At 33.7% G+C, this 25,448-nt stretch overlaps 2 protein-coding genes across 2 annotated transcripts; one reads left to right on the plus strand and one right to left on the minus strand.

Annotated features, from left to right (window-relative positions):
• Positions 1–1,752: 1,752 nt before the first annotated feature.
• On the plus strand, positions 1,753–4,993 carry LOC108984346 (probable prefoldin subunit 4). Its single transcript, XM_035686883.1, has 3 exons — positions 1,753–1,857; positions 2,010–2,120; positions 4,503–4,993. The coding sequence occupies exons 1-3, from the start codon at positions 1,849–1,851 to the stop codon at positions 4,683–4,685; spliced, it is 303 nt and encodes a 100-aa protein (XP_035542776.1). The 5' UTR covers positions 1,753–1,848; the 3' UTR covers positions 4,686–4,993.
• Positions 4,994–12,650: 7,657 nt separating this feature from the next.
• Positions 12,651–14,104, minus strand: LOC109021658 (PRA1 family protein E-like). Its single transcript, XM_035686884.1, has one exon. The coding sequence runs from the start codon at positions 13,918–13,920 to the stop codon at positions 13,393–13,395; it is 528 nt and encodes a 175-aa protein (XP_035542777.1). The 5' UTR covers positions 13,921–14,104; the 3' UTR covers positions 12,651–13,392.
• Between the last annotated feature and the right edge of the window lie 11,344 nt (positions 14,105–25,448).

Here is a 25,448-nt window from a genome sequence, read left to right on the forward strand (position 1 = left end):
ATAAAATTATAATTTCATATTATATTAATTTTATAATATGTATAATATATATAGCATAAAAATTTACAAGATTATAATATATATATATATATATATATATATAATCTAAAACAATTAAATACATATTACGATTGGATTTGGTCAAATTCTATTTTCAAGATACCGAACTGGTTTTTGATCAGTTTCGATTCCTAGCCATCTTCCTTCAAAAAATTAATAAAAACAAAAAATAGTTTAAAATATTAAAAATTATGAAAATAATCAGAAAAGTAAAAGTCGAAAAAAAGAAAAAAGACACAAATAATTTAGAAAAATAAAAGAATTGAAAAAGCCTAAATAAACAAACTTATAAACTAAACTTAGAATATAACATTAAAAATTTCAAAAGCATATTAAATTATGAAGAAGAAATTATTAAAATTATCAAAAGGAGTCATTAAAAAAAATCTAAAGTAAAAAATATTATAGTTAAAAAGAGAAAGAGGATGAGCACCTCGTTGGGTGTGGTTGCAACCCTAGATCAATCGCTAGTGGGTACGGGCACCAAAACTGTAAATTTTCGAAATTTTTTACAGTTGAGGCGAATTTAAAATTTGAGATTTGAAAAAGTTGAATTGTTTATTATATTTTATATTAAAATTTAAAAAATTTGTAATGATAAAATGAGATGAGTTGAGGTTAGAATTTGATTAGAGTTTAATTCTTTATTAATAATAATGAGTTGAGATGGAAATAAGTTTTATGATATCCATTTAAAATAAGTTTAGATATATTTGGATGTTAAAATAAATTTAAATGTATTCATATAAAGTTAAAAAATATTGTAAGTCCCACGTGTAAAGAAATGTTGAGTTGAAAAAAGTTATGGATCTCATGTGTAAAGATGTTTTGAGTTGATATGAGTTTAGTGATTTGAGAGTTAAGTGTTTGAATGTTAGACTCAATTAAGGCTAAGTTTGGTTCCCAAACAAAGCTGAACTCATCTAAGTTCTGTTTAACTTTAAGTTGAGACTAATATCCAAACACTCAACTCTCAAATTACTAAACTCATCTTAACTCAAAACTTTCTTACACGTGGGATCCACAACCTTTTTCAATTTAAAACATCTTTATATGTGGGACTCATAACTTTTTTTAATTTTTTATAAAAAAATATTAAACTCATTTTAATATCTAAATACAATTTAAACTCAGTTTAGATAGGTTCCATATAACTTTTTCTACTACTTTACTCATTACTATTCATAAAAAATTTAATTAAGTTCAACTCAATATCTAAATGTAGTATTAAATTTAGACTGAACTCAAATTCCAAACCGGCTAGGCTAAATGTACATAATATCACACTTGTCATTGTTGTCAAAGAACACATTTTTAGCTTATGATTTCTTTATAAGTGAGTGTAGATAATAGATTTAATAAACTACTCAATATAATTAAATTTAAAAGAAAATTTTAAAATTTAAATATTATAAATCAAATAATTTAAATTTTCAGAGTAATGATACACCTATAAAATATTGTACAACACATTTTATAACAATGTGTTAAATGAGGAGCATTATTATAAAATTATCTTATTTTTATAAGATGATTTACAATAATATCTCCATTTAACACATTGTTATATAATGTGTTGTAAAATATGTCCTAGGTAAATCATTTTCATTTTTGAAAGTGATAAAATCTGAAAATAAAAAATTTGAAAAAATAAAGGATAAAAAAATAGCCTTATTGCAAGTTCAAGTTCAACCATGCAATGGGTCTTGGTCGTGTGGAGTTTGCAGTGGCACCGAGCTTCTACAAGACACCAATATTCTTCAAGCTTCTCAAATCAAACTAACAAACATGCAGCAGGTAATCAGAACCCCTATGAAACCCTAACAAAACCCTCCTTCATTCCAATCGTGCTTAGTTTATCTTTATTTCTCTATTTATTATTTTTTTTTTTATTTTTTGTTATTATTTATTCGGGGGTCTGATCCTGCTTTTCAATTCTGATACCGAAGGATGGGGGTTCTGATACGGAGGTGACTTGGGAAGACCAGCAGAACATCAACAAGTTTGGAAGATTAAACAACCGCTTTCACGAGCTCGAGGATGAGATCAAAATCGCCAAGGTTTAGTACTACAAATGTATTTGGAAAATTATATAATGATTTTTATTTTATTTTCACTTTTCAAATGTTGTATTACCTGTTGTTGTTAGTAAAGTTTTGACTAATCTTCTTATGCTTTTGTTTCGATTTTATTTATGTTTGTTTATATGCTTTTTCTTTCTTTCTTTATTTATTGCCGAATAAATCTTGTCAAGTACTATGGAGTTGTGAGTCACTGAATCTGTTCCATAATTTGAAGTCGGTTTTGAGAAATAATTAAAACCTCATTCTATTTTTGGATCTTGATGGGTATTAGTTATCTTTTCAAATTCGTCTGTTGTTAACTTCCCTTTCTTGGTAAAATTTTCTGATAATTTCTGATCTGGAGTGTGAATTATTGAGATTTTTGTGTTTGTTTTGGATTGATTGTTCGTAGGTACACTCTGATGGTTTTCGTCTGTTAAATTTGTTGCTTAATTTGAGATATGGTTTAGAAAATTAGAGGAATTCTAGGTTTGATTCTGTTGCGAATCTATTGTTTTTTTTTAATCCAAATGAATATACATAGAAAATTATAGAAGAAGAACTAGATACTTTTTTGTTTTTAAAATTCTTCGACTGAGACTTGATGGAAGCAATACAAGATGAGAAAATTTGGTAAAAAATAAAAGATATTAAAGATGCTGTTTGGAAAGGCTAAAACCGAGGAAGCCAAGGGCAAGCTAACAGCTTTTTCTCTTATGTATAAATGTTTCAAGATGTGCTTGAACGGACTTAGAAAAATAAAATATATATTTTTTTTTTGATAAGTAGAAAAATAAAATATATTAAAAGAAGTAGATACTTTAGTCTCTAATCTACTGATATAGGAGTGCATGATCCCCAAGTATAATTACACCAAAGTCTCTCTTTGTGAATCAGGTGTCATCTGAAAATTCATAGAAACTAGTTAATGTAGTATTTGCATCTTGTGAGATCATCGACATTAGTTTGGGAATATGTAGTAATCTCTTGTTGATTTGTTTTGTTACTGTGCCACGTGAACTAGGAATGGTCGAGCAGATCTCACCAGCTTAACCAAAGCAACCTTTATTGTTAATTCTTTAGTTTCTAATGGAATTTATAAGACAAAGTGTCAATAATTTTTTTATCTGAATTTCTTTGGGGAGTTCCCTTAATAATTTAAATGTCTGATCCTTTTTGTTCTTATCAGGGAGCCTACTGTTCTTTAATACCTTCTATAATGCTTGCAGTTTTTCATTCCCTGTCATTTGTAGAATATTCTTGACCCGTTTGAAGACTTATTACACAAGAACAGTTCTTGTGTTTCTGAATAAAATTCTGGTGATTAGGTTCCACGTGGATTACTATGGAAAGGAAGTTTGTGGGTTTATCTAATGCTCGTGAAGTCATTATGAAAAGTTGCAATATGTTCCCCATCATTTTTTCAATTTTCTTTCTAGCGAGAACTTGACATATTTCTTAAGCATCAAATTGAAAATTTTCATCTAAAATTTCAATGGATTGTTTTTTTAATAAACTCTATACTGGCACTTTATCACATAGGGTATGTCACTCTGTGTCAAATTGATCATATGAATAATTCTTCTATCTCTTACCCTGGAACATCTATTTGTCTCTCTAGAATTTGTCCCTGTAATTTTCATAGAGGACCAGTATTATTCGAAATGGCTAGTAAAATATTCATATCTAAAATGCAGATAAAGGGGCTGATGTGATTCTCCTTTGCTAATTGTGTTACTTTTTCATAGATCTCTTGGTTATTTATTGATGCTTATATAAACACTGGTATGGAATTTTTTAATACCTCTTGACCTGAAAAGGAACATTGCTATTAGATGTAAACGGATATGAATCGTTAATCTCTTAGGACATTTCAATGTATAAGAAAATAGTTAAAAAATCTCAATTGCTAAAATTCTGCAGCTGTGAAAACTGCAAATTCATGGTTATAATCACTGCTACTAACAAGGTGTAGGTCACATGATTGCTCTAGCATTTCTAAATGAACTTGCATGTTGAAGTATATATGTTCTTGAGCCATGTGGCCTCAACACTAGAGACGTTGAATTTGGAAGGTTGATGGCCAGTATTCCTTATGGATAGAGGGAGTAAGTAAAATAAGAAAGTTGAAACATGTAAAATGGAACAGAATTTGGGATGCTTGGGGGAATCAGAACTATCATTTGGCTCCACATATCTTTATTGCATATATAAAGTGCCTGTGTGGTACAGGCTGCCTTAACTGTGTTAAAGCTAATTAAAGCATGGAATTTTTTCTTTCCTGAATGCAATATGTGTGGGAAACTGTATATTTTCAGGTGGTCCTGTTCTTTCTTTTTAACATCTGCTCCTCCTTACTAAACATTCCCTTTTCCTCAGGAAACTAATGATAATCTGGAGAAGGAAGAAGTGGAGAGTAGGATAGAACAGATGAAAGAGATGACAAGCAAGAACTTGGAAAAACTCGAGGAAGAAAGGGATTCAATTCTTGCACAGATGGCCGAGTTGAAAAAGATTTTGTATGGGAAGTTCAAGGACTCCATTAATCTAGAGGAGGATTGATACGGATGCGAGTTGCAACTTCTTTCAATTTGGTTGGCAAGTTATTAGGGAAATGACTTTCGAAGTCGTCTTCACCACCAAAAGCTTTGATCTCCTGCGAGGAAAAGGCTCAAAAGAGCTTCCAATCCCTATTTTCACCACAAGAATTGCTGATCCTATTTTTGACCCAAGTGGCTGAGATTGGTCATATGGGTATGAATAGGTGTGATGATGCATCGTCTAAGTTGGAATTGGAAATGTTATATTCAGGGTAGGATCCTGTCTCTATATCGTGTGAGGACTTTGAATCAAGGCATTTATTTCCATTATGGGTCAGCCTGTTCATTCAACTCGGGTTTAAAAGAAAATAGAATTGAGAGTTCTGGTTGTGGCCAATCCTAAAGCCAAGAGGAGGTGTTGTTGGACCTTAACGAAGCCTAAGATACTATTAATTTTAGCATGTTAATGAGATGATTGAATGATGCAACTACCCAATTGAAATTTTCCATGACGTTTCATAAAAAAAGTTGTGGCAAATTGATGTGGCATGTGTACGGGTGACATGTGGCAAACTTGGGTGGCTGTCCCATCCGAACTTCTCCAATCATATTCTTAATCATTCTAAATATTAAGGACATTCGGGAGAGGGCGACAGGTGTTTGTTTGGACAATTACGTCTCGTTTGGATGTCAATTTTAATCTATCTCATTTCCTTTTTAGATATCACTTAAATATAAATAATTTTTAATTTTTAATTTTTTTCATATAACAATTATCTAATCGTCATGATTTTTTCAAATTTCTAAACAAAACACAAAAAATAATTTAATTTTTTCAAATCTTAAAATGAAAATAATATTAAAAAATTATATTCTAATAATATTTTTAATTTTATAATATCTTTATTCAATTTTTTTTTTCTCTTATATCCTAAAACCCAATAAAACATCTTAATTTAAATAATTTCATTACTATTTACATATTTTTCATCTCATCTTATTCTTCCAAACCAGACCTAGGTGTCCAAATGAGTCATAAGTCTTTTTTTTTAATCAAGTAGCTAACTCCATAAGAAAAACTATTCTATTGAGATACTTTTGTTTCCTTGCTCAATTTCCTTTGAGCAAACTGTCATCAATAATTAGGGGTGAGAATCGGACGGTCCGGACCGGCCAATTCGGTCCGGACCGGACTGGACCGGGAGTGGTTCCGGTCCGGTCCGGTCCAAAATTCAGATGATCGAATGAATTCGGTCCGGTCCACGGTTCGGCGGTTTTTCGGACCGGACCGGACCGAATTAAATATATATATAATTTAATAATTTATATATATTAAGTATATAATTTTCATTTGACTAATTAACCTAATCCTATCACTAATTCATCATTAAGTAATTATTAACTAATACTAATATTTATAATTTTATACTAATAGTAATATTTATAATTTTATAGTAATACTAAATTATTAATATTTATACTAATACAAGTATTATATTAATAGTCTAGACTCTACTTCTAGACTCTAATATGGTATTAAAAAATATATATACTAATAGTATATTAGTAAATTAGTAATAGTCTAACATAGAGTAAGAGTCTAAGACAATAGTTAATAGTTATAGACTTATAGTTATAGTAATATAGTTATAACTTATACTAAATCACTATAACTAATATTAGTATATTACTAACATATAGCTATACTATATTACTAATAGTCTAGTACTAATACTATTAATCTATTATATAGTTATAACTTATATTAATCATGATTGATAATAATTAATCACTATAAGTCTATAGTATTAATGTATTATTATATAATATATAGTATTAGTATAGTAATAGACTCTAATATGGTATTAAAAAAATATATACTAATAGTCCAATAGTAATATTATTAATCTATTATATAGTTATAACTTATATTAATCATGATTGATAATAATTAATCACTATAAGTCTATAGTATTAATGTATTATTAAATATTTATAGTATTAGTATCACTATATCATTAATATATATATATATATATTATATACACACATTAAAAAAAATTTATACTAATCACTATAAGTCTATAGTATTAAATTATTAATGTATTATTAATATTAATATATAAGTCTATACTCTATAGTATTAAATTATTAATGTATTATGTAATATTAAAATTAATATGTACTGTATAACTCAAGTGCCAAGTGCCACTGCCCACTGCCAAGAAGCCGAAACGGCGCCTTTTAGTATAAAATAGGACCTAAACGGCGCCGTTTAAGTCCAGGAGGGGGTAGGATTTTGAAACTAAGTTGCGTGAAACGGCGTCGTTTCACGCAACTTAGTTTTTCTTTTTTAATAAACCGTCTATTGAAACGCCGCCGTTTGGGTCCAATTTCAATCCAAACGGCGCCGTTTCAACATTAGTTTTCCCCCCCCTCCCCCCCACTTCCCAGTTCCTCAGTTCGCCCCCCCTCTCTCCCGAAAGGCGATTTTGGCTTTGTGCGATTCGGAAAATCCTAGCCGTCGCGACTCGCATCCACCCTCCTCCAGCCCCTCGGTCGCCTCCCTCCGTCGAGATTTTGGTACTCTCTCTCTCTCTCTCTCTCTGGTATTTAATCTTCGCATATGTTGAATGTTGAGTGACTCTTGACTGTGTTGATTTTGGTATTTATCGGTGCCGGACGCCGATTTTGGTTTTGTGAGACGATGACTCTTGACTTTAGTTGTGATTTGTGAAGTTGTTGTGGGCTTGTGTTATGTGTGTCAAAAAATTGATTTTAGGTTTACATACGGGTCAGGGACTCTGAATTTTTTTTTTTGGTTGAAGCAAAACTTTGTTTTGTTGGTCGAAGCACAATGGTAGATAGTAGACTGATAGTATTGTCAAATGTCAATTGTGTGATTTTTGGCTCTCTTGCATTTTAGCCTTTATGATTTCTTGGAAATTTGGAATCTGAGATGAGCATATAATCTGAGATGAGCCTTTATGATTTCTTGGAATCTTGGAAATATGTAATATATATATAAGTTGGGAATCTGAGATGCATATAATTTGTAGAAAATTTGGAACTCTTGGCACTCTTGCTGTCTTGCATTTTAGGCTTTGTTGGAAATTATTTATGTATGTATATATATATATATATATATATATATATATATATATGAGTTGTGAATCTGTGATGCATATAATTTGTAGAAAAATATAACTCATATAGTTGAGAACTTGATAATCTGAGATGCATTAATTTGTAGAACTTGTTGAGTCGTTGACTCATATATATATATATATACATAAGTTATATATATAATATATATTATATATATAATATAATATATAGTTCAGAATTTGTAGAAGAATTTGAGAAAAATTCTTCTCAAATTTGAGAACAATAACTATAATATATAGTTATATATATATATACTATAATATATAGTTATATAATACAACTCATATAATATATATAGTTCAGAATTTGAGAAAAATTACTTTGTAGAAGAATAGCACTCATATATTTATATATGTTACATATATATGCTCATATATATTATATAGTTGAGAATCTGAGATGCATGAATTTACAAGGCTTTAACACTATATATTAATGCTTGTTTTCTAATTCTTTTATTCTTTTGTCTTGTTTGTCCCGACTCCATTTTATAGATGGAGTCTTCTACAAGTGATGTGCAAGAGTCAAGACCAAACATGCATCCACCTCCACCCCCACCCCCACCCCCACCCCCACCCACTGTAAGTGATCAATCAGTTGGTGGGTCACAAAGAGGTAGAGTTAGGTCTTTTATTTGGGATTACTTTACAAAAATTTCAAAAGTGATCCAACTAAACCTAGGGCTGCATCTAATTATTGTGGTGCTTCGTATGCATGTGATACGAAGACCAATGGTACGAAAAACATGAAGTATCACATTGAGCACCAATGTAAGAAATGTCCGTTTAAGAAGACGGATAAATCTCAGACGACTCTAGCTTGGAAGGTGGAGGGAGGAAGTGGTAGTGGTAGTGGTAGTGGGGGACTTGTGTCTATTGCATTTAGTGTTGAGGATTGCCGACAAGCCTTAGCAGAGATGATTATTCTTGATGAGTTGCCCTTTAGGCATGCTGAATGGGAGGGTTTCAGAAAGTTTATGCTTGTGGTTTGCCCTAAGTGGGTAGGAATTTCATCCCGTACGACGGTTGCCAAGAATTGCTTTAATTTGTTTTTAAAAGAAAAACAAAAGTTGAGAAATGCTCTTAGAGGGCAGTGAGTTTCTCTCACCACGGACACATGGACATCCGTGCAAAACCTAAACTATATGTGTCTCATAGCACATTTTATTGATGATGGTTGGAAGTTACACAAGAGGATTCTTTCATTTTGTTTGGTTGAAAATCACAAGGGTGATACCCTTGGTAAGGGCATAGAGATGTGTTTGCATGATTGGGGGCGACCAAAAATACTTGCACTGACACTTGATAATGCAAGTTCTAATAATGGAGCTATTTCTTATTTGAAAAAAAAAACAAAGTATAGGAAAGACACAATCTTGAAACATGAATTCTTGCATGTTCGATGTTGTGCCCACATTTTGAACTTAATTGTTCGTGAGGGGTTAAAAGAATATGATGAGTCTATTGTGAAGGTGAGGGGTGTTGTGAAGTATGTTAAATCATCCTCTCAAAGGTGGAGTACATATCAGAAATGTGTGGGGTTAGAAGATATTCAATCTAAAAGTCAAGTTTGCCTAGATGTACCGACTAGGTGGAACTCTACCTATCTTATATTGGAGAGGGCTTCAAAATTTAAAAGGGCTTTTGATCGGTTGGAGGAAGAAGATCCATGCTTTCTTAGTAGTATTAGAGATGATGATGACGATGATGTCGATGATAAAAATGTAGACCATGTGGTGAATACGAGAAAGTCAAAGAAGTTAGGGCCTCCCAATGCATCCGATTGGGCTAAGGTACAGTTGTTTGTGAGGTTCCTTGCATTATTTCATGATGCAACTTTAAAATTTTCGGGGGGTGAATATGTAACTTGTAATGTTTTTTTTCCGGAGTTAGTTATTATTAAAGATGCCATTAATATGGAGTGTGAAGAACGAAACCTCGTGATGGGATTAATGGCCACAAATATGAAGAGAAAGTTTGATAAGTATTGGGAGAACTTGGAAAATCAAAATATGTTGCTTTATGTTGGTGTTCTTCTTGATCCTCCCTACAAGATGCGATATCTTGATTTTGGGTTGGGGAAAATGTATGCACATGATCATGCAAAAAAACTTGATTTTAGTTGGAAGGTGAAAAATGCATTTATCCGCATATATGATGCATACATGGAAAATGAAGAAGGGCATTCTCCTCAGCGCACAAGTTCCCAACATGAAGATGTAGCTCTTTCAGCTGACAATGTGACTAGTAGAAAGGCAAAAATTATGGCTGAATTTAAGCAACAGTTGCAGTCAGAAGGTAGTTTGGAAAGTAAGTCAGAGGTTGATAGATATCTAGCTGAAAGATGTGAGGATGAAGATGATAGTTTTGACCTTCTAACTTGGTGGAATGTGAATTCAGTTAGATATCGCGTACTTTCAAAGGTTGCACGTGATGTTCTTGCAATACCGGTATCTACTGTGGCTTCTGAATCTACATTTAGCACTGCGGGTCGTGTACTTGACCCTTTCCAAAGTAGTTTAAATCCAATGAGTGTTGAGGATCTCATATGTGCACAAAACTGGCTTCGTTCTTCTTCTACTCCAATAAGCCTTAGGACTTTAATGGATGAAGTTGAGGAATTTGAGAAGCAGTTGGATATGGGTATGTAATAAAATTACCTTTGATATATTTTGTGGTTTATTTTGTTTTATCTTTTATGTTATGTAACTTTATTTAACTTGTTTTGTTTTAAATTTTTATGGATAGAACTTGTTGGGGACCCGAACTTTGCTGATTCTATGGAGGGGTCAAATTCAATGCCTACTGGCCCTATACCCAATGATGATTAAAGACTAAAGAAGTGAGAAGATTATAATCTCTAAATTCTATCGAAGTTGTTGATTATGCTAGTTTGGATGTAGCAGCTAGAATTTTGGTTCCTACTTGATAATTTTTTTTTTCTTTTTTTGTCGCAGCCCTATTTGTCCTAACTCCTGAGTAACTGAAGTCTGAGTTGAAGATTAGTAAGCTGGATGTAGCAAGTAGCAACTAGAATTTTGGTCCCGTTATATGTCAAGTGTTTAAGTTGTTAATTTTGGATTATAATTTGTAATTTGTAATAACTTCTATATTATTATTATTTTTTTTTTTTGGTTTTTTTTTATATAGATTAGTTTTAACTTTTTTTTTATCATTGTATTTTTCAAAATCAAGTTTTTTAAATAGTTTTAGTTAAAAAAATGTACCACATTTGAAATGGGCCGAAAATAATTGAAATTTGGCAAAAAAAAATCACATTTATATGGGTTGAATGGCCCATTTTAGGCATGTCCAGACCGACTGGACCGGACCGGACCAGACCGGACCTATATGTGACTCGGTCCGGTCCAGGGTGGAGAAATTGTAGACCGAATAGGTTCGGTTCGGTCCACAAAATGGCCAAAGACCGAACCGGACCGGACCGAGACCAGCCCTATCAATAATCATATAGTGAAGTACTATATACATATTGTTTTTAGAGCTTTGCTTGGAAGTCTAAAGCCTAATAGACTAGCATTCAAGATCATAAAAAAGAGATGGTCATGTGGCTTGAGAGGCCCTTCAAAGAGGATGAGGTTCTCAAAATGTCAAAAATAAGGGTAGTGCAAAAGCAATTAGCTCCAATTGGTTTTATTATTTCTTTCTTCCAAGCTTATTGGAATGTGTTTGAAGGTGGAAAATAAGATTAAAAAAAAAAAATCGAAAAACTGGTCGAACAGATTGAACCGAAGGTTCTTATGAACAGAAACCAAATCCAAATTAGATGCAAACACAACCGACAAATATATATCAACAACAACAAATGTAAACTTAAAAGCCATAAACTGAAATAATGAAATTAGATGGAGACAAGCACATCAATGCCTACCAAACCTGTTTGTTTGTGCCAAAGGATTTTCAAAGGCTTTTGCTGATCATAAGCATAAATAAACATGCATGCCACTCAATCTAGAAAACAACAAAAAGGCTTTTCTAAAGGAAGATTTTTTATCCAATCTGCAGGCAGATCGGGATGACTTTAAGAACAGATAGAGCGTCAAAACAATGATGGCTATAACTTCTTTTTTCCTTACAACTTACAACAATGATGGCTATAACTTGGGACCGGAGAAATGCTTAATCCCTCTTGCTCTCCCTCCCGTTCTTCTACTTCTTGGTCTCCCATCCAAGCCATACCTTCATCCTCGACTTCCTCTCCGTGGCCCTCTTGTTCTCACTCAACCTCGCGCTCCCTAGCCTGCCCTCCATACGCCTAATATTCCTCGTGCGGTCATTCCCGATCAAGCTCTCCCACTGCTCTCCCATCTACCGGCCGCCTCTTCCAGTTTTTTGGACGATTGGGTTGCGGCCCAAACCCGAGAAGAGACCGATTTCTGGGTGTTGGGTCCACCGTCCAGGTCTATCGCAACAGGGGAGGTGTAGGGTGTTGGGTGTTGGGCGTGGTGTTTATTGTTTAACACTGATATATATCTGTTTAACATTGATTTGTACCTGCAAAGGGAGGGTTGGTTTGGGAGGGGCGGAGTAAGAGGAAGAGGAAGAGGAGGGAGGGACGATGTGGGAGAGGCAGAGTTTGCAGAAGCTTTACAATCTGGTTTGGACCACATTGGAGCAAGAGAGGTGCGTGGGTCTGCAAATTAAATTACGAAGGTGAAGGATTGAAAGTAAGAAGAACGGGTCGCTGTGCAGGCCTAGATGCTAGGCTGTGTCATCGCTGGCAAAATTATCTTTTTTATTTTTTTTATTTTTCTTTTTCACATTTTTTAATATTTTTTAAAAAATAAAAATAAAAATATTAGTATATTCACTTCCTTAAAAAAAATTATTTCCAGGATTCCAAACAATCCCTTCTTCAATTATAAGAACTACCAAAGAAACGTCTCGTCCGATTCATTTACATTTTTATAAACTCTCCATTCGATGTTTAAACATTCCCATACTATTCTATATATTTCTCAGATAATTTCTTGGGCAGATTATTTCTGATCCTCAATCTCTCCGATCAATGACATTCTAACATTGAAAAGGCTTTTCATTGGCCAAGAAGAGAAAAAACAAGAGGCTGTTAATCTAAAATAACATCAGAAACTGACAAGACAGTATCAAACTTTATTCACTGACCCCATGAAACCAAAGAAATCACCTTCCCCTGTTGCTGCTAGCTGCAATTCGACACTCCCCATCTGACCCTGATGATTCCAGTGTCACTTTACAGCCTGAATGTGTGTTAATAAACTAACCAAAAAGAAACCCAAAGAATCAAGAACTCCATAACTATTAGCAACCAAATAAGAGAAGGATCATCAAGCGCAATATCAATATCAATACCAATATCAAATCAACAGAGCACAGAACCTAACCCCTCATATATACAGCCAATTACAGCACCCACCGCAAATCAAACCCGGAGAAACCAATGTCAACTTGTTTCTTGAAATCGGTCAATTACCTCAATACTAAATAGAAATCAAACCTTAAAAGGCGAATCACCAGCCGTGAAATCGTCAAAAATTTTCATGAATGAAAATGAGGAACAATTACTCAAATCCGAGTATATGGGGTTGGCCATGGTGTCTGTGTCCCCACGACCGAGACCAACCCACCTTCCATGGCGCTTTCCTCGTCAAGAAACAATTCATCCGTGCCACGAAAACCTGCGTGCAACCCGACAACCACGGCCCCAACAATCAGAGCCACCAAAACATTCAACCCGACATTGGTGAGCAACAATGCGACCACAGTAACAAGTCCCAGAACACCAAGCACAACCCTGTCGTCCAAGGCTCGATCGAAGAGGACGACCGGAGTGTCTCTATAGAAGTAGAGGAAGAACCAGGCGACAAATACAACGAGAAAGACAATCATGGAGATGGGTTGCCACAGCAGGCTGAGGTAGAGGATGAAGAGCACGGCCATGACGTAGTTGACTCGGAAATGGTAGAAGTTCCGTCTGATGCGGGAAATGGCGTCCTGGTTGGAGTATGGGAGAGAGAAGGAGGATAATGGGGTGAAGAGCTCCGGCCATGGCCGCCTCGTGGCTATTCGAGTTTGATTTTGATCAGTTGACATGAAGGTCAGAGATCACGTCGGGGAGCTAGAGGAATGTGGTAATTGTTGTGTGGAAAGAGGATATGACGTAGGGAAAATCCAAAGGCAAGGGCCAAAGGAGTGGAGGGTTTTGGATAGACGAAGATGGTGGAGGAACGTCGGAAAAGGAAAATAAGACCAGAATCTTGCGCAGAAAATGGAGAGGTTTCCTAGTGGGCTTTCGTGGTTACGTATTTGTTAAAAGAAAGCTACTAGTGATTACGAACCCCAATTTTACGTTTTTTTTTAGTGTTTAAATTTTGCGCATTATTTTTAAAAAAATTAAAAAAATTTATAATTTACATGAAAATTTTAAATTTTAATAATTGTAGACCTTATCTTTTTTTAAAAAAATATACATGATTTATACATTTTAAAACGCATTATGTCAATATTCATTCCATCCATATCAGCTAGAGAGCTTTGTCATTCCAAATTAACATATGATCTTGCAATATCCTTGACAACAACTAATGCCACCTCATCTAATATCTTAGGATTCGTTTAGATAATGAGATGAAATGGTTTTAGATTAATTAAATAAAATATTATTTTTTAATATTATTATTATTTTGAGATTTAAAAAAATTAAATTATTTATTATATTTTATATAAAAATTTAATAAAATTATAATAAGAAGATAGGATTAGATGGAAACGAGGAATCGGGACCTTAAATCGTTTTATTCAAATATTGCTCTCATTACAAGAGATCTCCGTTTTTCAGGCGTCAATTTTGACTGCAAATGGTGTTAAAAACGGCTGTAACAGACCACTCGTGGTTATTTTTCATAGTCTCTGGCACGCCGGTAATAACTTGTCACAATAGCCACTTTTACTGGCCATCCCCATAATTAACCAAGTTTTTCGGCCATTGAAGTTGTCTCAGTCTGACAAACTGTACGTCGAAAATATAGTTACATATGTCTGTTTTTATCCACGTGATTAGCAAGCTGTCGAAAATTATCATTGGAGATGCTTATAATTAGAATAGAAATTTGCAGTTAATTATTTTTAATAAATAATTTTATATAAAATATATATGTTAATGAAGACTATAACCTGATAATATGTATATTGATCAAATTATTTTCATACCGTTATTTCCGCTTCATACATGACTTATCATTTTCAACTTATTGCTTTGTAATTGTGCCCATAATCATTTTCAAGTTATCATCCCATCCAAACTCACTTTTGATGCCAAGGATTTTTTGGATAGCGTTCCAAGTTGATTTTACTATCCAAAGATGATTCTCCACATGATCCGGTTGATAATAAACACCATATCTTTCTACAGTTGCATGGGCTACCATGAGCATAGGGTAGAGCAAAAGTTCGAAATTCCGGCTCCGAATTTGGTTCCGTTCCGACTCTGAATTTAGCTCCATTCTGACTCCTCATCGGCTTTGCTTCGACCCAGAGTCATTTTTTTATTCTTTTCAGACGGAGTCTCCGTTACGATCCGACTCCGAACTTCAAATACGAATATGGATATTGTACATATGTTGTAAAAATATATATTTATCTATATATTGATAATATATAATAATATAGTTGTTATATAACTAGAACTTATATAATTAAATTCTATAATAATATACTTGTATGAGTTAATTATTATAAAATAATATACTTATTCTAGATTAATAATAGTTTAGTATATGCAAACATCATAGTATTACTACTATACATAATCAAGTATAGAACTACATTAGACACTAGTACTGAAATAAATATAGAGGAATAAGTTAATAACACATAATACTAGTTTACTAAAGTGTAGTAACATGTAATTAGACACTAGAAAGTCTAAAATATAATTAAGTTAGAAATAAGTTAGACACTAGTATAATAACATGTAATACTAATGGATAATAACATGCAATTAGATACTATAGTATAAGTCTAATATAATAAGTTAATAACATGTAATTAGATACTATAAATAAATCTATTATAGAAATAAGTTATAAATAAGTATAACAATTTGAAAGCCCACAAATAAGTCTAATCTAGTAGAGAAATAAGTATAGAAACTTGAAAGTCCACGAAAAAATATTGTTTACAAATGGGCTAAATATAAAGGTAAAAAAAAAAACTCAAATTTGACTTTGCTCTAGCTTCACTCAACAAGTCGGAGTCAGAGTCGGAATCAGCGTCGGATTTATTCAATTTAGATATTTGTACCCTGTCGAAGTAAGCAACCATGACATAAATGTTTGGAATAGATTCTATTTTGAGAGAGTTGAAAAAGCACAATCTCCTTGAAAAGTTCTACACATATGTCCTTTCTCAAAGCATTTTTTTAGACAAAAATTCCGTTTTTTTCTCTTTTTAGATAGTAAATATTTCTTAGAATATGGAGTATGAATCAAACCCATATTTGAATTGAAATTGAGATACTACTCTAAGTTCTCCCCCTTTGAACCAGATAGATTCATATCTGAAAAAGGTTTACAATAAGCTAACGTAGGTAGTCCACACCTATGTCACATTTATTACAAGAAAGCCTTGCCTGCCTGCCCTTACGGCCGTACCGGCCTATTGTCGTATTTAAATGTGTAGATAAATTCATAATTCAACCAAAATATGTTTTTCAAATAAAAATTAGTATTCAATAAAGTCAAAGAAGATATTTATGCATACTTGGTTTATAAAAAGAGCTATTCATGGTAGGACATTGCCCTTGTCTTATAAACCTCATTGTAATGATACTAACAATCTTCTTACAACCAATCAAAACTTTACATTGTTCGAGCAACCAATAAAAATAATAATTGAAAAAAAAAAACTAAAACCAACAGATCTCTTCTAAATGCCTAAGCTCTTTCCTTAAAAAAAAAAATGCTAAATATACATATATAAAAACTTACGGTGGGTGGAAAACACCCCAAAAAAAAAAAAAAAAACCCGACCCGAATGGTCCGATTAGGTCTGACCCAAATCCGGTTTTGTTAGTTGGGTTGCAGGCCTATTGCTAACATTGACTAACTTTAACTACTATTTTACTTATTTTGCTAAAATTGACTAACAATGTAAGTGTTATCTTTTTATTTATTTAGTTGCCTTGTTAATTTTTTTTTTTTTTTTATACATGGGAGAGGAGGATTCGATCCTTGGTTCTCTTAATAAGAAACCAAGATGTTACCAATTCATCTAGACCTTGTTAATTTTGACTAACTAGCTGATTATTATTTTATTATTTTGTTAAATTGACTAACCAACTATCTTTTATTTTGTTTTGTTAATTTTGACTAACCTAACTATTTTTTTTTTTTCGCTAACCATTTATTTCTTTTTTATTATTTGGCATCATATATAATTCTTACTATTGTTCTTATGCTAATTTACTTTTTTATGGATTTTTTTTCTATTTAATTGATTATTTGAAAACGATTAAATTGACAAACTTGTTTTCCTTTTTCATCATTTATAAAAGCTGCGCATACTCGCACATGATATGACATTTCTTTAAACATGCCCATATGACAAGTTGATAGAAGAATTAACAGTGTTGGTAAATTTTTATGATTAAGATGTTTCAATCCTAAGATTGATACATGTAACTCCCCGAACCCAGAGATCCAGGGAGTTAATTCTTGTTAACTAAATCATCTCCGAACAATATAATATATATACTCTATGGATCATAAAGGAAACAACTCTACAATTCGCCAAAGCTCATTTAATAAAAATATATAGACTTCCACAAACTAACATCAATGAAATCCTTCTACACAAAATTTTTAAAGAACTTCACAAGTTCTAACAACTCGACCAAGTTCCAAAATACTAGAGACTTTATAAAGTCTACTAAATCGACAAGGTTTCAACGAAATAAATTAACAAATCCACTAAGTCTCAATAAAATATCAACATCCCAATAAACCAATCTATAGAATAAGATCCAATCTACTGAATAAAATCCTCCAATAATCATAGTACCCTTAGGTACTAAATCTATTATTCGCAGCTAATTCCACTCATGATTTCTATTCTTGATTCCTGGTGGAACCATCAAAATCTTCTGAAAATACTTAATGTAATTGGATGAGTTATCAACAACTCAGTAAGCAGTGAATATATTAAAGTATGTAAACATGAGCCAGTACAGAATGCAGAACAAAACAAATTATCAATGTGAACTTTAGAAAACAATAAAACATACAAAATCATTTGGCATAAATATTTTTTTTGCAAGTAATAAAATTTTATTCATCAAATGCAATAGGCAAAGCCCATGTACACAGGAAGTATACAAAAGATACACCTAATTACATTCTAATATTAGGAAATGAAAACAAAAACTCATGAACTATCTCTCCATTAAGTAAAATAGTTGAAACCCATTGAAGTAAGGTAAACATAAAAAATTTCTAGATTTCCTATGTAGTACGTTGCATGTTATTAAAACACCGCTCATTCATTTCCATCCAAATACACCACATAATGCACAAAGGAATCATCTTCTACATAGCTGCCACTTGAGAACAACTATGAAGCCTATTCCAACACGCAAGTAGATCCACCATTGTTTTAGGCATTACCCAAACCAACCCTATTCTACTAAACACACCATCCCATAACATCTTAGCCACCTCACAATGTAAGAGTAAATGATCTACGGATTCACCATATTTCTTACACATGAAGCACCACTCCATAACAATCATGCCACGCTTTCTCAAATTATCAATTGTCTGAAGCTTCCCAAGAAATGTTGTCCAAATAAAAAATGCTACATTTGATGGCACATGAGCCCCCTCCAAATACTTCCACAGAAAAGAAAAGTGATGTTGAACAGTCAACATCTTTAATATGATCTAACAAAAAACATTTTACATGTTGTATGCTTCCATGCCATTCAATTTCTCTCATTTCCTCCAATATCCAGAGAATACAACAAGCTAACAAAATATGCAACGTCTTCAAGTTCCCAATCATAGACAATTCTAATAAAACTAACATCTCAATGCACAACTCCATTATATCGGATCAAAAAATCTGAGACAGAAGCCTGTTGATTAATAGCCACTCTAAAAATTGCCAAAAAAAAAAAAGAGCACGCACACCACACCAATCATCGAACCAAAGGCTAATTCTTGAACCATCGCCATCGTCGAACTTAACTTGTTTCACAAAATTATCCCACCCCTTTCTAATAAATTTCCAAAGACTCACACCATAAGTCCCTCTACTCTCCTTAGAACACTAGCCCCCCCACTCACTCGCATACTTCCGATCAATAACCTCCCTCCACATCGATTCCTCTTCCCTGTGATACCTCCACAACCACTTTCCCAACAACGTCTCATTAAAACTACTAAAATTACAAATCCCTAAACCTCCATTCACAATAGGACAACAAACTCTATTCCAACTCACTAGATGGAACTTATTTTTCTTTCCCATACCACCTCACAAAAATGCTCTAAATAAGTTATCAATGCGATTTCCCACACCTACTGGTAATGAGAATAATGAAAGAAATTAAGTGGGAAGATTGGAAAAGATACTTTTGATAAGAGTAATTCTAGCCCATTTTGATAAGTATAGCCGCTTCTAACCCACCAATATTTTCTTAATCTTCTCTACCACCCCATCCCAGATTTAGCCTTGAACAACGCCCCCAACGGGAAACCCAGATATTTCATAGGAAAAGAAGCAACTCTACACCCCAAAAGTTCTGCCAAGCTGTTAATGTTATGCACATCTCCACCGGAACCATCTCCGACTTATCCAAATTCACCTTAAGACTCGAGACAACTTCAAAACATAATAATACAGCCCTCAAAACCTAAATCTGATCACCATGAGCATCATAAAAGATAAGAGTATCATTAGTAAAGACTAAATGGGAAATTGAAATAAAACCATTATTTGCATTTCCCACCGAAAAATCGGATAGAAAACCCCTTCCTACCACAGCTTTCACCACAGCCTCCACCTGTCTCACTATTGAACTCTAAAAGAAACCACAAGACTACCCATTAACTAACACCAAAAACCAAGCAGTCGAGATGCTGTGTCTAATCCAACCACACCACCTATCTCTAAAACCACTTCTTCTGAGCATCTAGAAAAAAAAATCTAAATTCACATGATCGTATGCATTTTCCATGTCTAACTTGCAAAGAACTCATGGAACACCTTCCTACATCAGACTATCTAAATATTGATTCACAATCAACATTGAATCAAGGATTTGGTGACCCCGAACAAAATCATTTTGGGACTTAGAAATAATCTTATCCATCACTTTACTCATTCGATTAGCTAACACCTTAGAAATTATCTTATAAATCCCAATTACCAAACTAATGGGATAGAAATCCTTCAATTCAGAAGCACCGACTATCTTAAGTATAAGGGCAATAAAAGTGGCATTCAACAACTTCTCAAACTTTTGAAAAACATAAAATTCTTTGAAAACTCGCATCACATCTTCTTTTACAATATCCCAACACACTTGAAAGAAAGCCATAGAAAACCCATCCGAGCCAGAAGCTTTGTCTTTACTCATCCCACATACCACCTAATACACCTCAATCTCTTCAAACGACCTCTCCAACCAACTTGCTGTATAAGAATCCAAAGAATCAAAATTCAAGCCATCAATCTTGGGTCTCCAAGCCGCTGTCTCGATTAGAAGAGCACTATAAAACTGCACAATGTGATCCTGTATCTCATCAGGAGAAGAAAGCACACTATTTGCACACTATTTTCCTCCCAAACCTCCAACGCTTGTAGCTCCTCCCAAAAAGACTTTTTCTGCAAATCTACATGCCCAAAGACTTTTGTGTTCCACTTCTTTAAATCAGCCTTCAAATCTTTGAATTTACCTGCCAATATAAAGCTAGGAGTTCCCACAAGTTTGAGATTGCTTGTGGCGGAATTCGTGGGGGTAAAAGTTTGAAGTTGTTAAGGTGAGGAGTTCGGAGAGAAGAGGGAAAGTGAATGGGAAGGGGAAACCGTCAGGGGAGAAGGGAAAAAGAAGAGGGAAAAGGAGAGAGAAAAAAAAAAAGACATACCAAAACGACGTCATCCTTCTTCCTCAGGGACTGGGCCTTTTTTTTTTTGTGGGGCTAGGCCTAGTCTTGGGTTGTTACAGTACCGGATCATCTATTTGTGGACAATGCAAGTATCTAATGTGCGGGTGTGATTCTTGGGGGATGCATACCCTGTGGCAAGACACTAATGAGTCCTCTGCACAGGCGGCTCTAAATCACAAGGGTTAGTATAGACTCTACACTGCAAAACCCACTTTAGGGGAGGGAAAAATCAAGTATGCAGGTTATAAGATATCGTAAGCAATTAACCATATTAGCAAATAGACTCTAAGAGAAGTATGGGATATTGTTGGATAAAGATAAAGATATTAATAAATGTTATAATCATTATGGGTCATAACTCATTTGTACATGCTCATTATCATCGCGTTGTTAATTGCTCATTGATATATGTTCATGAGAAGCTACTGAGTTTCTATTTGTAATAATTTGCTCACTTAATCATATTTTTGGCATTGGACGCTTTACTTATTGAGTTTTGAAACTCTCTCATCTTTTCTTATTTGTATAAATGTTGCTTTATTACAAAATTAGGGGTGGTTATATTTGTTCATAGGTCACATTCGTCTCATGTTAAGTCATGAATATTAAACTATATAGGTCAACCCGAATACAATTTTTCTAATTAAACAGATCAGATCCTAAAATCCTAACACGGCTCATATAAATAACAAGTGACACGACACGACTTGCATAACCCATTTAATAATTAATTAACATGACACAACTAGTTTCAACTTGTTACATGTAAATAAGCTAAACTCACGCGCATATTTGTTTGATCTAATTAACATAATTTTACATGAAAAATTAAAATATATCATTTTTAGTCACCACACTATCTCAAACAATTAAAAAAATTATCTACCAACAAAATCAATTTTTTTTAGAGATTAAGCTATAATAAAACCAATGTTACAATTTCAACAATAACGAACATACGCACATTGTGAGTTGCCAATAAGTCCAATATTACGAATCATAATCTTAACGATAACAAACGTAAGCATATTAAAAGAATACCATTTTCACAACCCAATAATAACAAAAATAGCCATATTGTAATAATATCAATGTTACAATCCTAAAGATAGGAAAGATAAACTTAAACATTTATAGTAATTGAAGATGGAAATGGAGTGTATTCCTTGCTTTTGTTGATATCGAATCTCATAACAATTTCAGTTAGCTTCTCCAATTTCATCTATTGTGTTTCTATTAAAAAACATAGCATTAGCAAAGTTTCATGTCAAATAAAATTATTATATTGTAAGCACTACGATAACATTACTTGCTCATCATACAATTAGTCTCTTGTGTAAACTAGTGCTTCAACAATATTTGACTTCAATGCACTCCTGAACCGATCAATATACGTCCACCAATACTAAATGTAGATTCAAATGCAATTGTAGAAACAATAATGCTCAAAATGTCACGAGCCATGGAAGCAAGATCGAGATAACAAAATTCATTCACTTTCCAAGATGCAAGAATATCATGTTCTCAATTTCTATCTATCCTAAGTTCATCCAAATAGAGCTCCAATTGAGTTTTTTGTATGTGAGTAGCAAGATCATTAGTTTGCAATGAATCAAACTTCTACACAAAAAATAATAGATAAAATGAAGAGGAAAGTTTCACTATAGCATGATAAAAAAAAAAAACAACAATATCATATAAGTCATTAAAAAAATATATTATTTTACCTTCATTACTTATCTAGTCTCTCTACTAAAATATCTTAATTGAGTTTCTGTACATCTCTACAAATGTTTCTTTTGAAAGTTGGGGCTAAACATGTAGGAGCACAGGAAGTATATTCCATGAAAAAATATGCCAGTATTGCACGAACATGAAAGTACTCTTGGGAACTATTTCCATAAAGCTTGTTATAAGAAAATTCAACAAGTCGAGGCTTGTATCAAGGCTCTAATATAACTGTTGTAAAATCATGGATTTTCATAATTTTATCATGTCTTGGGTAAGTAAAAAGGGGCTTCCAATGGAGGGCATATATGCATATATTTTTATAAAAGACAAGCAGTTTACTGTACATACGTGTAAGGGTATAATCATGCTCCTTACCTTGCAGTGTTAATCCACTACTTTCAGCGTGTAATTAGTCGCCTATATAAAAGTAAACACGTAATTTGCATAAATTTCTAATTAAACATGTGATTTTATTTAAAATCTAAACTACTAAAATATCCTCTATTTTCTAAACCTAAAATCTTCCAAACACTAAATTATTCTCAAGTGTCAATCTTTAAAAAGCAGGGGCATTTTTGAGAAAACAACATAATGGGCATGGGCATTTTGGGAAGGTTGAAGATAAAAGAAATAAAAGAAGAGAAGCTCATAGGCTTATGGGAGAAGAGGATCATGCGATGCTCACCGAGAGAAGGATCAGCTGCAACGAAGGGTCGTGGTGGCTAGTCGAGGTTCACAGTGGCTAGGAGTGGCTAGGAGAGGTCGGCGTCGTGCTGGGCTTCTCTAGGCAGTGGTGCGGCACAAGAGAGAGAATGCGTGAGAGAGGAAGAGAGTAAGTCATGCGAGTGAGAGAGACCGCATGGGATACTCACTGAGAGGGCAACAACGTGGCGACAATAAGGTGGTTGGGCAGCGGCAGGTGGTGGAGGCTTGTCCTCCGACGTCGTCTGCTTTCAATAGTGTTGTTTGTGGCTGCTGCAACGTGTGGGGCAGTGGCTAACGGGCGGTAGGTTAGTTGAGTAAAATGCTTTATTTTGGGTGGATAGAAACAAAGGTACAATGGCTGTTGGCTATTTCCGATTTTTCGTTTGCTTGAGGATGACCTGGTGGCTCTTTTAAGAGGTGGCTGTGATGGTTGAGCAATGGGCTATCACGGTGGTGGTGCAGGGCCAACAATGGAGATGGCTGAAAGGTGCAGTCTTTGGTTGTTTGGATGGCTTGAACATATAGGATTGGCATGAATTGGGGTTGGCTATGGCTTTCGGTGGTCATCATGGAGGAGGTCTTGGGTGGTGGAAGGCTGCACATGGGGGCAAATCTGGACTTACGGTCGCACACATGTTGTGGCGTTGCCGTGAAGGGAAAGGCTTCGTGCAGGAGGGGCATGTGCATGGTAGCGTGATGCATGGTGGTTTCTATGGGGTCTCAATGTGGAGGAACTCTCGGTAAAGGTGGTGTGCAGTGGTTGGGTGCGTGGATATGGTTTCTGTGGTGGTTCACGACAGAGGGAGAGAAGAGGGGTAGCAGATTGGACGTACTGAGCCTCTATATATAGACCAACGGAAAACCCTAGTGATGAAGAAAAAATGACGTACATGCATGGGAGTGGAACTACATTTCGTGCGTGGTTGAAATTCATAGAAGTAAATCCAGTAGTTAGGAGTTTTACTATAAAAAGGAAAGAAGAATGATAATAATGTTTAGACTCTAATTCACGAGTTCGAAGTTTTTTTTTTTTTTAAATAATAATGTAGGCTTAACTCTAGTTAAAATAAATATAATTTATCCGATAACTCTCTTATGGACTTTAACTCATTTATTGAGCCTAATAAAATTATTCATAATTTATCTCTAATAATATAGGATCGGGTTGTTACACTAACTAAGGCATCTTCCAATGAATTCAATTCAATCAAATCATCATTTTCGCTTTCAATGTATGGATCATTACCTGCTACCTCACTCATCTGAGCATATATAGCAGCAACAATTTTGAATAAACATAAGTAACTATAGTAGCAACAAATAGATAAACATGGTAAACACAACTACCAAATTTACAAATAAACATAGTAACTATCAACATAACTACTCTATCAAATTTAAACCATAGATTCCAATTTTGAAAATATGCAAACCACGTAGACATAAACAATAATCTTCACTTTTATTTTGGCAATTAGTTTATTAATTTAGAAAAAGACAAAAATAAAAGAAGCTAGGGGTACGTAGAAATCCCCATGCAACAACTATCTTGTTATCACAAATGGGGCAATGCATGCTACTTATAATAATGAATAATGATACTCTCACCACTCTTGGTCCCGCTCCCGGTCCCGCTACATTTTTTTTAATTTTTTACTTAATGATTAAGTAAGTATTTTTTAATGATATTATAATTTTTTTATTTTTTTAAAAAATATTTTATAGTGTTAAAAAAATACATGTATAAAAAAATAAAATAAAAAAACACTACATTTTACACTGAGCGGGACCGGGACCGGGACAGCCAGCGGGGGCTGTAGAGGCGTCCTATAATAATATATATGGTGATCTAGGCCCTATTCCTAGCAAAGGAAATCATGACCAAAGTCATAAAGCTAGCTAGGTGATCTTTAATTTATGCAAACTCACTAGGTGATTGAGGAGTGGTAAGGCCGCTTTAAAAAATTCAGTTAGGTTTAAATTAAAAGATAGATTATAGTAGAATATGAAACAAATTTA

The sequence above is a fragment of the Juglans regia genome, unplaced genomic scaffold (genome assembly GCF_001411555.2).
Source record: "Juglans regia cultivar Chandler unplaced genomic scaffold, Walnut 2.0 Scaffold_115, whole genome shotgun sequence".
Classification (NCBI taxonomy): domain Eukaryota; kingdom Viridiplantae; phylum Streptophyta; class Magnoliopsida; order Fagales; family Juglandaceae; genus Juglans; species Juglans regia.